At 31.6% G+C, this 14,876-nt stretch overlaps 3 protein-coding genes across 3 annotated transcripts in view; all 3 read right to left on the bottom strand.

Moving 5' to 3' along the window:
• The window catches only part of LOC116777233 (fructose-bisphosphate aldolase), a 76,892-nt gene that overhangs the window by 54,052 nt on the left and 7,964 nt on the right, over positions 1–14,876 (bottom strand). The gene's annotated exons all lie outside the window — the stretch shown is intronic.
• On the bottom strand, positions 3,164–5,190 carry LOC133320006 (esterase FE4-like). Its single transcript, XM_061526527.1, has 3 exons — positions 5,008–5,190; positions 3,448–4,706; positions 3,164–3,375 (listed from the first exon to the last, which is right to left on the bottom strand). Exons 1-3 carry the CDS (start codon positions 5,188–5,190, stop codon positions 3,192–3,194), a joined length of 1,626 nt encoding a protein of 541 aa, XP_061382511.1. The 3' UTR covers positions 3,164–3,191.
• LOC133320005 (esterase FE4-like) lies at positions 9,115–11,407 on the bottom strand. The gene is made up of 3 exons (XM_061526526.1): positions 11,225–11,407; positions 9,402–10,663; positions 9,115–9,326 (listed from the first exon to the last, which is right to left on the bottom strand). Exons 1-3 carry the CDS (start codon positions 11,405–11,407, stop codon positions 9,143–9,145), a joined length of 1,629 nt encoding a protein of 542 aa, XP_061382510.1. The 3' UTR covers positions 9,115–9,142.

Raw genomic sequence — 14,876 nt, 5'->3', positions numbered from 1 at the left:
CTACAGAAATCTATATGAAAACGTAAATGTTTTTAAAATACGAAATCAATTTATCGGTAAGTACATGTCATCATGCTATCTAAATATCTTAAAAGACCAACAATGAAGACGTCAGTTTAAAGATACTATTTACATTCAATAAAGTAATAACAAATTGCAAAGCAACTCTAAACATATTTAATAAACGTGACGGCTCAGTAGATACCACTTAAATGATGAAAGATAAATAAAAAAGGTTTTTTTTATATTAAAAATAAAGATCTTTCCACAAAAAAATTACGTTGATATGTTGAAGTTTTGCAAACTATCAAAAGATGTTTTCTTGCAAAGTATGTGTCATAAAAAGCTTCATAGAAAGACCTTGATGGCTTACGTTAATCGCATATACGTTGCCTCGTTTTGTTTCGTACTTAGTATCGACAAATGCTAAACAGTTTTCGCCTCCCTACTTGAATAACAAATATTTTATTTCAGAACATCCAAGAATCCTAGTCAATATTGATAGTGCAATGGTTTTGTACAATCTTTTTTTTTTTTGGTGGGCTACATATCATTATATGTATGGTCATAGACAAGTACCGACTTAGGATTATAATTATTATAATTCGATCAATTAAAAATACCCTTGTCAATATATAAATAAAAATCAATAAGTCTAAAGTAAAGTACAATTTAGTTTATATCACCTGACGAAGGAAAATATAATACGTTACTAAAAATTTTATTTTATTATACGTGATTCACAAAGCGTAACAAAATAAGGTTAAAAGAACGTTAGGGAGCGACCTTTATATCTAATGACTGTATGGCACAATTGTGAGACTACAATGTCATATGTTCTCTAAGTATGTTTCTCTCTCGCTCACGTTGGAAGTTCATCGTCCTTTCGTCTTCACCTTATCCAGCCAACAAACAATAGGCATGAAGATTCTCATAAAGTCTGAGCTGTCTTTTCTGTTTTACTCCGGTTGTGATCGTGCCTACAGCGATATTTTCTACAGTTCCCCATATACCCAACTTATGAAATAGAACCGGCTAGCATTTCACTTTGCCATTTCAAATTTAGGAAAATCTGTATAAACAGATACCTATGTCGATATACGCCTACGTACCTAATACACTTTTTTTAAGTCTTAACTAGTATTTTACCTCAAGTCTTCTACATTATGCAATCCTACGCCAAATATGACAAAGAAGCAAAATGAAAGAAAAGGTGATAGACATATAGAAAAGGGATAGTAACAAAAGAGAATACGGCGGCTATTTAATTGACCCAACAATTTACTCAGTTGTTACGCCATATTCCAATAGCAAAAACAATGACTGTAAATACTTTAAGGCTTTATGGCGAATAAGTAAAGCGCAAGCATTTGTTAAAGCCGTTAATGTATAGGAAAATATCAAAAATTTGTTCATTAGTGAAAATTGATTGGAATTAGCATCTATCCTCAACTACACTGCAAATGTTTGTTAAATGATAAAATTTGGTCTGTCAATGTGAAGAACATTATATTACTAACAGCATTTAGAATTGAAAGCCCAATTAAAAAAAAAAAACAAATTAACGTCTGTTAAAATCAGATAAATTTTGAACAACCAACTACAGATACTCGATAGCTTGTTGTAGTAGCAATCGCTCAGCTGCAAAAATTAATACACATCAGCAGTCGTGATCACGGCCTGTCGAGATGAAAATCATATTTTCAGCATATCATATGAATATTTTCATTGTATCGTCCGAAGAGCTTAGTTTCATTTAAATGAGTACTCGCAAAAATCATTTATATTTATTCATTTATTAAGTTTAAATGAAACTACTAATATTTTCGGATTACTACGAGTTATTTTATAATTTTTAAAACTTTATACTCCGAACGTTTCGGTTATTTTGCAAAAACCGTGATCGAGGGCAGACGATGATGAGAACGTCGGGTGTATGTAGTTTTAAAAATAATAAAATAAGGTCTAGTAATCCGAAAATATTAGTTTCATTTAAATGAATACTCGCGAATGTCTTAGACCTCATTATTTATTCAATTATTTTAGCTTTTGGGAAAAAGAAATTTTGGTGTATGTTTCTTTGGTTAACTAGGAATTTGAATTGGACTGACCCATATTATTTGTTAATGGATAACATACGTGTTATGTTACATTATTATAAAGAAATTCTAAAAATAAACTTCCATGGTTTATGAGACGTTATTGTGAAAATCTTTATTTGTAAATTAAAACCTCATCGGAATAATTATCTATATATACTTTCATTTAACTTCTACTTATTGTTCCAGAACGAAATAATACTGATCAAAGGAAAATCAATGCATTGTTTAATGGAGTAGGACCTAAGTAGGTACGTATGTATATTAAACAATTAGTGTAGTTTATTTAAACTACTTCTTGATACAGAAAGTTTTGAAGATTTCTAGACAAATTTAATAAAGAAAATATATAATACAACGAAATTAAGAACGTTTTACAGGTAAGAAGAACAACAAAATATTATGGTATTCAAAAAAAGCACTGAGTACAACACCAATATTAAAACAAGCAGGATTGAATCGTTACAAGAAATTCAAGTCGGTAGTAGAAAATGTGTCTGACATGTGATTATAACATCACAAAATACAAATGAAATTAAACCTTGCTTGAAAAAGTTTGCTTGTTACATAAATTAATTATTTTGGAAGTTGACTTAGGAGTTTACCGTTTAGTAACCTGTTGACATTTTAATCTATTTTATTAGGATATTTAAAAAATAACAATTTGTTAATGATGTAATTTTTTAATTATATAAAAACTGTCTACTATAATATTCCTCCGTCGAAATTAGTTCTCAAATAAAATCTAAGTAAAACAACAATTGGGACTATAAAAAGCTGGTAAAAAGCTCGAGTGAAGAGGTAATCCCTGAATGTTCAGCTTAGTGAGCTCATTAATATAAATTAGTTTTCGTGTCAGAATTTTAGAAAGGACATCGACTATTGTAATTTATACATTATTAGATTTATCCGCCTTTGACAACATTACCAAAAGGTAATGATAAATGTTCTGAAAATGTTAACGGTTTTTATACAAAACATAGGATACTAAATCGAATTTAAAATTTTTCGAAAACAGACTACAAGGACATTATTTTCAAAATAAAAAGTATATCAAAATAATGATATAATAAACAAATTTATTAATAAAACTTATGGCGTGGGCGGAATTGGATGTCTGAAGTGTTTTTTATAAATATCATCCCACAGCTTAAAACGATCTTTTAATAGATCTTTGTTTATTAGCCTAGGTGTAGTATTGAGTGACATGTATGGAGATGCTCCTGAACTGACGGGCGGCCATTGTGGATAAGAAGAATTCTCCGGTACCGGTTTCCTGCAAATAATAAATAATGATTAGAATTAGCTAGTGGGCCTCAGATATAATATTATTATTATTATTATTTACCCGGTTTTTATAAAATTCAACCACATTTTCCTAAGTATGGACTTCATCTGCTTATATTCTTCAGATAAATCGTTTTCGTCTCCTAAATCCATAACAGCTATATTTTGAGCACAATGAGTAGCACCACGTATTTTTGTGTAAGGAATATAATCTTCGTCTTTATCTACAAATGAATATTCGTACAAATAAACCTCTTTATTTCCCGCTTCATGTTGCAGTCTCGCTGTCCAGGTGGTAGCATGCAAAAACATTACATCGGAAAAATATGTGACATATCCCATTATATTGCTTTCTGACACTGGATCATTTCCAAAATAAAAGTGTTTTACTTTTCGAATAACCTTCTCTTTATCTCTTTCATTCTCAAAAAATAAATTATCAGGCAGAAATTGTGAGAAGTTCTGATTCATTAAATCCTTCCAGTGATCGAAGTATCGTAATCGGTAAATGCCTTCCATATTGCTGCTACCATATAACATTGGTAACTTAACAAAATCACCCTTTTCTAATATTTTAACTGGATAATCGTGAAGCACCATTTCCTGTCCAACATCCCGCTCAACGCATGGAGCAAAGCCAACAGACGAATCAGTTCTGTTCATGACATTAATAGACGATAAAACTGACAAGGGTGTTGTTTTATAAAAATGTTCCAAGGCTTCTAGGTCATCTACATTTTCAAAATTTAGTTGTCGAGCGAACGATTTAGCATTAGCTATCGGATCTACTTGCACACTGAATGAAGCGGTATTGGGACCACTTTGTGTTATCACTTTGTTAAATAATCCCTTAGTTATTTTAGAAATTGATAAAATATCGACTGATACCCCACCAGCACTGCAACCTCCGATGGTTACATCGCGTGGATTGCCTCCAAAAGCTGCGATATTCTTTTGCACCCATCGAAGTAAAGCTACTTGATCTTTTAATCCAGCATTACCAGGTACATCCTCGGTTCCAAGGCAAAGCATTCCTAGAGCTCCAAGTCGATAGTTGAACGTTACAAATATAATTTCCCTGGACTTCATTAAATTCACTGGTGTTTTTAATTCGCCATACCCATATTGAAAACCTCCACCATAAAAGTACACGTAAACTGGCAGATTCGGTACATCTGTTTCAGGTACGTATATATTTGCTATCAAACATTCCTCCTGTTTTCTGATTGGGTTTTGACCATCTCTGTCATTCTGTGGGCAAGCTATGTTTAAATTAACTGCTTCGAGCGGCTCATCCCATGTAGGTGGTGGAAGTGGTGCCTGTTTTAATGAAAAAAAAATTAAATATGTCATCGAAATTTTCATATAATGAATTGTATAAAAAATAAATGTAAAAAAAAAACTTTGAAGTTATCACTCATTATGAAATCTAAGACTTTTGTTAGTGCACATTTCAAATAAAATTATTTTGTCCTCGCTAACTTCTACGTAAATATCTAACGATTTAGTTATAACCCAATTTATTTATATTTATAAATCACACTTATGTATATTAAATATTTCACTTGCATGAACGTGAATTGAAAATTAATGAAACAAGAGGAAATATTTAAAAACCCACCTTAAACCTATGAACGCCTTTAGGCGCGGTGGCAAAGGGTATGCCAAAAAAGACGAAATAGTTTCCATCTTGAGACTTATATCCTCTCACGGGTCCTTGATGGATGTTAACAATACGAGATTCTTGACATCTTCCCAAAACAAATAGCGCGCAAGCGCACACGACTAAACCTTGTAGTGACATACTTAATAATGAAATATAAATTTATTACGTCCATTCTTATATTATGTAAGTACAATAATAACACATCCGCGTTTCAATTAGGAATAAAATCCTATGGTTCCGTACTAATATATGTCGACTTATTTTAAATCAATGAAATTTCGACTCACTTATAACAAATTGATTAGTATTTTAACTTTGTGGTTTAGTAATCACTTCTTGCTGCTGCAAGATACAAAATTCCTAGATTGTTGAACGACAATTACGATAGCATAATTTCATTTTATTTAAAGCGGCTCATTTATTTTTACCTTTCGATGTTATATGAATTAATAGTATAATGAAATTTCAATATTTTGATAATTTACAATTGAACCATTTAAGAGTGACCCATTATCACTCGATAGCTTCAGGTACCAATTGAAGTTGAAAAACAAAATTATCTCAATCTGTATCAAATTTAATATGTGGCTGAATATTTTTCAGTTTATTTTTATATTATGTAATCCGATGCAAATATTACATACAACAAATTCATGATATATTTTTAAAAACGATACGTAGTTTAAAATAATATTACTCTTCAATCCAGTTATCTAAGTAATTTAATTAGAAGGAAACTGATAAAGTACTTTTAGACGTTTTTTGTATGTGAGTTTATTTATCGGAACATGCTTTGTAACTACTCATTTGAAATGTTTATTTAAAAAAAAACACGATAACGGCATTTTTTTGAAGGAAATGTTCGACGTACATTAATAAAAAAAATCGGTTATCGTTGCTACAGAAATCTATATGAAAACGTAAATGTTTTTAAAATACGAAATCAATTTATCGGTAAGTACATGTCATCATGCTATCTAAATATCTTAAAAGACCAACAATGAAGACGTCAGTTTAAAGATACTATTTACATTCAATAAAGTAATAACAAATTGCAAAGCAACTCTAAACATATTTAATAAACGTGACGGCTCAGTAGATACCACTTAAATGATGAAAGATAAATAAAAAAGGTTTTTTTATATTAATAATAAAGATCTTTCCACAAAAAAATTACGTTGATATGTCGAAGTTTTGCAAACTATCAAAAGATGTTTTCTTGCAAAGTATGTCTCATAAAAAGCTTCATAGAAAGACCTTGATGGCTTACGTTAATCGCATATACGTTGCCTCGTTTTGTTTCGTACTTAGTATCAAAAATGCTAAACAGTTTTCGCCTCCCTACTTGAATAACAAATATTTTATTTCAGAACATCCAAGAATCCTAGTCAATGTTGATATTGCAATGGTTTTGTACAATCTTTTTTTTTTTTGGTGGGCTACATATCATTATATGTATGGTCATAGACAAGTACCGACTTAGGATTATAATTATTATAATTCGATCAATTAAAAATACCCTTGTCAATATATAAATAAAAATTAATAAGTCTAAAGTAAAGTACAATTTAGTTTATATCACCTGACGAAGGAAAATATAATACGTTACTAAAAATTTTATTTTATTATACGTGATTCACAAAGCGTAACAAAATAAGGTTAAAAGAACGTTAGGGAGCGACCTTTATATCTAATGACTGTATGGCACAATTGTGAGACTACAATGTCATATGTTCTCTAAGTATGTTTCTCTCTCACTCACGTTGGAAGTTCATCGTCCTTTCGTCTTCACCTTATCCAGCCAACAAACAATAGGCATGAAGATTCTCATAAAGTCTGAGCTGTCTTTTCTGTTTTACTCCGGTTGTGATCGTGTCTACAGCGATATTTTCTACAGTTCCCCATATACCCAACTTATGAAGTAGAACCTGCTAGCATTTCACTTTGCCATTTCAAATTTAGGAAAATCTGTATAAACAGATACCTATACGCCTACGTACCTAATACACTTTTTTTAAATCTTAACTAGTATTTTACCTCAAGTCTTCTACATTATGCAATCCTGCGCCAAATATGACAAAGAAGCAAAATGAAAGAAAAGGTGATAGACATATAGAAAAGGGATAGTAACAAAAGAGAATACGGCGGCTATTTAATTGACACAACATTTTACTCAGTTGTTACGCCATATTCCAGTAGAAAAAAGATTATATGCACTTTACGGCTTTATGGCGAATAAGTAAAGCGGTTAAAAGTAAGTTAGAGCCGTTAATGTATAGAAAAATATCAAAAATTTGTTCATTAGTGAAAATTGATTAGAATTAGCATCTATTCTCAACTACACTGCAAATGTTTGTTTAATGATAAAATTTGGTCTGTCAATGTGAAGAACATTATATTACTAACAGCATTTAGAATTGAAAACCCAATTTAAAAAAAAAAAAAACAAATTAACGTCTGTTAAAATCAGATAAATTTGATTATTTAGAACAACCAACTACAGATACTCGATAGCTTGTTGTAGTAGCAATCGCTCAGCTGCAAAAATTAATACACATCAGCAGTCGTGATCACGGCCTGTCGAGATGAAAATCATATTTTCAGCATATCATATGAATATTTTCATTGTATCGGCCGAAAAGCTTAGTTTCATTTAAACGAGTACTCGCAAAAATCATTTATATTTATTCATTTATTAAGTTTAAATGAAACTAATATTTTCGGATTACTACGAGTTATTTTATGATTTTTTAAACTATATACTCCAAACGTTTCGGTTATTTTGCAAAAACCGTGATCGAGGGCAGGCGATGATGAGAACGTCGGGTGTATGTAGTTTTAAAAATAATAAAATAAGGTCTAGTAATCCGAAAATATTAGTTTCATTTAAATGAATACTGACGAATGTATTAGACCTCATTATTTATTCAATTATTTTAGCTTTTGGCAAAAAGAAATTTTGGTGTATGTTTCTTTGGTTAACTAGGAATTTGAATTAGACTGACCCATATTATTTGTTAATGGATAACATACGTGTTATGTTACATTATTATAAAGAAATTCTAAAAATAAACTTCCAAGGTCTATGAGACGTTATTGTGAAAATCTTTATTTGTGAATTAAAACCTCATCGGAATAATTATCTATATATACTTTCATTTAACTTCTACTTATTGTTCCAGAACGAAATAATACTGATCAAAGGAAAATCAATGCATTGTTTAATGGAGTAGGACCTAACTAGGTACATATATTAAACAATTAGTGTCGTTTATTTTTTCTTCTCTTCTTCTTCTTGATACAGAAAGTTTTGAAGATTACTAGACAAATTTAATAAAGAAAATATATAATACAACGGAAGTAAGAACGTTTTAGAGGTAAGAAGAACAACAAAATATTATGGTATTCAAAAAAAGCACTGACTACACCACCAATATTAAAACAAGCAGGATTGAATCGTTACAAGAAATTCAAGTCGGTAGTAGAAAATGTGTCTGACATGTGATTATAACATCACAAAATACATATGAAATTAAACCTTGCTTGAAAAAGTTTGCTTGTTACATAAATTAATTATTTTAGAAGTTGACTTAAGAGTTTACCGTTTAGTAACCTGTTGACATTTTAATCTATTTTATTAGGATATTTAAAAAATAACAATTTGTTAATGATGTAATTTTTTTAATTATATAAAAACTGTCTACTATAATATTCCTCCGTCGAATTTAGTTCTCAAATAAAATCTAAGTAAAACAACAATTGAGACTATAAAAAGCTGGTAAAAAGCTCGAGTGAAGAGATAATCCCTGAATGTTCAGCTTAGTGAACTCATTAATATAAATTAGTTTTCGTGTCAGAATTTTAGAAAGGACATCGACTATTGTAATTTATACATTATTAGATTTATCCGCCTTTGACAACATTACCAAAAGGTAATGATAAATGTTCTGAAAATGTTAACGGTTTTTATACAAAACAAAGGGTACTAAATCGAATTTAAAATTTTTCGAAAACAGACTACAAGAACATTATTTTCAAAATAAAAAGTATATCAAAATAATGATATAATAAACAAATTTATTAATAAAACCTATGGCGTGGGCGGAATTGGATGTCTGAAGTGTTTTTTATAAATATCATCCCACAGCTTAAAACGATCTTTTAATAGATCTTTCTTTATTAGCCTAGGTGTAGTATTGAGTGACATGTATGGAGATGCTCCTGAACTGACGGGCGGCCATTGTGGATAAGAAGAATTCTCCGGTACCGGTTTCCTGCAAATAAGTAATAATTATTAGAATTAGCTAGTGGGCCTCAGATAGAATAATAATAGTATTATTATTATTTACCCGGTTTTTATAAAATTCAACCACATTTTCCTAAGTATGGACTTCATCTGCTTATATTCTTCAGATAAATCGTTTTCATCTCCTAAGTCCATAAAAGCAGCATTTTGGGAACAATGAGTAGCACCACGTAGTTCTGTGTAAGGAATATAATCTTGGTCCTTATCTACAAATGAATATTCGTACAAGTATACTTCTTCGTTTCCCGCTTCGTTGTGTAATCTCACAGTCAATGCAGTTCCATATGAAAACATTACATCAGAGATGTATTTCACGTAGCCCATAATGTTTTTCTCTGACACCGGGTCATCTCCAAAATAAAAGTATTTTAATTTTCGAATAACCTCCGCTTTATCTTTTTCATTCTCAAAAAACAAATTATCAGGTAGAAATAATGTGAAGTTCTGATTCATTAAATCCTTCCACTTCTCGAAAAATGGCAGTCGGTAAATCCCTTCCATATTGGTCATTCCGTACAACATCGGTAATTTGAAGTAATCACCTTTTGCTAAAATTCTAGCTGGATAATCGTGAAGCACCATTTCCTGTCCAACATCCCGCTCAACGCACGGAGCGAAAATAACAGACGAATCAGTTCTATTGGAGAGAGGAATAGACGATAAAACTGACAAGGGTGTTGTTTTATAAAAATGTTCCAAAGCTTCTAGGTCGTCTACGTTTTCAAAATTTAGTTGTCGAGCGATCATTTTAGCATTACTTATAGGGTCTACTTGCACACTGTATGAAGCGGTATTGGGACCGCTTTGTGTTATCACTTTGTTAAATAATCCCTTAATTAGTTTAGAAGCTGATAAAATATCGACGGAAGATCCGCCAGCACTGCAGCCTCCTATGGTGACCTCGTGTGGATTGCCTCCAAATGCTGCGATATTCTTTTGCACCCATCGAAGTAATGCTATTTGATCTTTTAATCCAGCATTACCAGGTACATCCTCGGTTCCAAGACAAAGCATTCCTAGAGCTCCAACTCGATAGTTGAATGATACAACTATAATTTCCCTGGATTTCATTAAATTTACGGGCGTTTTTATTTCACCATAGCCATACTGGAAAGCTCCACCATGGACACTTACATATACTGGAAGATTCGAGACGTTACTTTCAGGCACATATATATTTGCAATTAAACAATCTTCTTGCCTTTTGAGATATATGTTCTGAATGTCTCGGTCGTTCTGTGGGCAAGCTACGTTTAAATTAACTGCTTCTAGTGGTTCTTTCCAACTTGGTGGAGGAAGAGGTGCCTGGTTTCATAAAAGAAAAATACTTAAAAATGTAATCAATATTTAGGTAGGGAGAAGAGCTTGGACAGTGGAAGTGAGCGTTTAACGCGCGTTAGATAGGGGCCCCTTAAACCTACACCTGGGTCGCAAGTCCCAGGCACTGTTGAAGCTCCTCTCCCTGCAACGCGCTGGACCCGGCACCCGCACGGTGAATCCATTGAATGCTAAGAGGTTTCGTCTCATTATACGAGCTAACATGTTTAAGAGACTCTTTTTCGATTTTTTTGTTATTCTTGATGCTTAAATTGCTCAACAACACACGAATGTTCTAATTTTTGAAAAAATTAAACGTAGCCTGAGGAATTGGAGACGTTCTTGAGATTTTGATTTGTAAATAAGCGTATACATGAATTGTTTATTTTTTTGAAATCATATTAAATAAATCCATTATTAAAAATAATAAATTACTAATTAGTTGACTTTTACATTAAAACAGTATAAAATATTTTTCATATAGCTATATAGGAACGGCATCAGTGAGTCGAAAATATATAAAATAAGAAAAAATATTTAAAAACCCACCTTAAACCTATGGACACCTTTAGGTGCGGTGGCAAAGGGTATGCCAAAAAAGCCAAAATAGTTTCCATCTTGAGACTTATATCCTCTCACGGGTCCTTGATGGATGTTAACAATACGAGATTCTTGACATTTTACTAAAACTATAGTTGCGTAAATGCACACGACTAACCCTTGCCGTAACATACTAAAAAAATGAAATACATATATCCTATATCTTACCTTATATTAGTTGTATAAGAAAAATATGTATTGTGTACAATATTAACGTGACCATATTAAAATTGAAAATTACATCCGTAGGTTCTGTACGTATTTATTCGAACTAAAGACTTTTCCACTTTTTAATTAAAAAAAAAATTATTATGAATCAGCTTATATTTAACAAAATTATTTCATAATTTTTACATAGAAAAAATTTATAATTTTATATGATAGAAATTGTTAAAGTTGCTTCTCTATCAACGATGCTTCGTTAGGAACCACAGCATTTGTATAACTTAAATATCTTAATTTTTTTTACAATTGAACCATTTCACAGACATCCATCATCGCTTGATAGACTCTGATACGATTTGAAGATGACAACTAGTTCAAATTATTTATCTGAATGTTAAACATCTATCTGCATTGTTTTTATTTATATATGATTTTAAATAAGCTTTCGATACCGTATAAGAGATTATATTTAAATAATATATCAAATAATTCCATATAATACATAATCTATTAAAAAAATCGAATGTAAATTTTTTTTTTTTGTTAAATTGAACATGTTTTCGGAACTCGTTTTAAATGTAATAATTCGAGAATTAAAACTTTTAAAATATAAAACCTATACTAGGTTAACTTTTTAATAATCATTGTTCTTTAATATTAAAATTCGTATGTAAAATCCAATATGAACTAATTTTAAAGTTAAAAAAATTAACGTGATCCGATCCAAAAATAAAAAATTAATATGTAACCCGCTCTATAAATAGTCGTGCAGAAAACGAAGGAATGCGATTTATCAGTAAGTACTGTCACGTTATCTCGGCTTCACAAGCGACCATCAGGAAAGACGTCAATGTGAAAGATTTGTATTTAAAAGATAGATGCACTCGAGACCAAGATAAAACATAACACGGAGGTAATCTTTTAATATATCTTAAAAAAATCCTGACATGAAGTGTACATTTAAAAATAATTTTGGTTTAACTAATGACAATTAAGTGGTTGGAGATATTTTCATACATTTGCTTTGATATGATGTTATATTTTGTGAACTCGTATATTTTGTATGTAATTGCAACTTAAAATGCTTACATGGAAGCTATCGAAAGCCTAGATCTAATGTATAGTTAATTATTTTACATGATATTGCTTGGTACTTAGTTATAATAAGCGGTTAGTGATGAAGCTCCTTATGAGACAAGTGGTAACCAGTTTCATCAAAGAAAATAGCGAAAGGCACCACATAGATATATTTTTTTAATCTCCTTTTGCTTCACCAGAATATAATAGCGTATATATTAACATTTCAGAATAAGAATTCACTTTAATACAATTCTGGCAAATGACTAAATCCGTTTATAAAATGTACATAGATTTTATTTAATTGCAAAAGCTAGGCTCGATTAAGACTCAGTACGGCTCGATTTTTAGACTCAGTACGGCTCGATTTTAAGTCCTAGTTAAGTGAATAAACGGCTAACAATTAGAAATGCATTGAAACAGTTTTACAGAACTGCAATCCCTATGGATTTACCAAAATGACTAAAGTTCATTACAATGGGCTTAGTTACCTGCACAATACCTTAATTGAACATAAAAAGCCCACCATTTTAGTTATCCGAGTGCAAGCACAGAGAAAATTAGAAATACTTTTTTACTCCCTTAACTCTTTTAACACGATTATCTGAATTGTGGCTGTTAGATAACCCTGATAATAATACGAATGATTTTTTTTTTAGATAGAATTACAGGAAGATATATCATTAATTGTTTCCTAAGAGATGATTGGTTTTAATATATAATTATTATAGTTTACCCAAAAGCGGAACTGTGTAGCTTTTTATTATTCAGGCATTGTTATGTTCAAAACACAGTCTATCTACTTTTAAAACTTAGTGACTGCAGACTTGCACATACTTGCAACTAAAACAATCTTATACATTATGAAAGTATTGAAGCAAGACTAGCTGTTAAAATATCTGAATATCTATTAAACTCATAGAGAAATAATAGCAAATATTTTAAAGATTGTAAAGGAATTGTCTTAAGTTTACAAATACTATAGCTATGTCATATATTTATCATGATACGTTACGTAATCCTTCCGAAGAGCTTTGAAGTTCAAACAAATTTTCTGCCCTGCTGCAACCTCTTTGTTTACTATCTTGAGACTTCCTTTTCTTCCAGTAATCCATTCGGACTAAGTTGTCGTCAAACATTATATTTACCCAACTGGGAATCGTATTGGAGAAACTAACGAAATCAGTAACATTTTTTTTTTTTTTAATCAAAGTCTATTTATTTTTGATATTCAAGAAATATTTCAAGCCAAAATATATTGTATTAAAATTTTCAAAACTAAGTCTATGACAATGATAGCTTTTGCGACACAAAATATGAATATACTAGCGCTTGTAGTGTCAGTCCTGTTACATTAAGATGAAACCTCTTAGCATTCAATGGATTCACCGTGCGGATAACGGATCCATCGCATTGCAGGGAGAGGCTCTTCTACAGTGCTTGGGACTTGCGACCCGGGTGTAGGTTTAACGAGCTCCTATCTAACTCGCGATAAACGCTCACCTCCACCGTCCAAGTTCCTCTCTCTACCTAACCAAATTTGAAAGAACCTACTAGGGCTGGCTTCTAAGTACGTTCCAAAAATGAATTGATATGAGTTCTGGACAGGACCAAAATTTTAAGTAGGTTGTAAAGAGATTTTGCTTTTTTACCTCTCTCTCCCACTTCTACTGCGTACAAATCCACGACGAACCTATTTCGAGTGAGTTCGTTAGTCAGCTCTTAAGTTTTATTGACCTTGATGGTCTTTGGAGATGTTAGTTTCCAAAGTAACCGTAAGCTCTATTATCACAACACGCTTTAAAATTCGCAAATACATAAATATATCTGGTCTGGAGGCCGACGCACAAATAACCTCTGGAATTTTGTATTGTTTCTCATACGCATCCATCGTTACAGTCCGATCCGAAACCACTTTAAGAATAGAGTAAGGCTTGATGTTTGATTTTATAGCCCCAGTGCCTTCTGTCACAAAACCTACTGATCGCTCGTTTGTGGTTATTTCCCTTTGCGCTCTAGCTACCGAAACACAAACCACTTCACATATGATTTCCAGAACCCCATCGTGACGACGCGAACATTTACCGCTATCCAGGACTACCCTACATCCATACCTAGCAGTTTCAACTGCCTTCCCAAAGATATAGCAAGTTTTGTCGGTACCTTTACCCCACCTAACTAAATTATTCTAATCTAGAAGAGTCTGTGGAACGCATTAAGATAAAATTTTAGCAATGCTGCCGACCAATCATGAATCAAAGGGTTTTATTAAAATCATAGACAAGAAAAGGCCAATTAAAACATGAAGTTAGGTAATTGTCGTTGATCCAAGGTTTTTTGGAGTTACTGATCTTTCGGC

This window comes from Danaus plexippus, chromosome Z (genome assembly GCF_018135715.1).
Source record: "Danaus plexippus chromosome Z, MEX_DaPlex, whole genome shotgun sequence".
In the NCBI taxonomy this organism is placed as follows: Eukaryota; Metazoa; Arthropoda; class Insecta; order Lepidoptera; family Nymphalidae; genus Danaus; species Danaus plexippus.
This window is presented reverse-complemented; position numbering and strand designations above follow the sequence as displayed.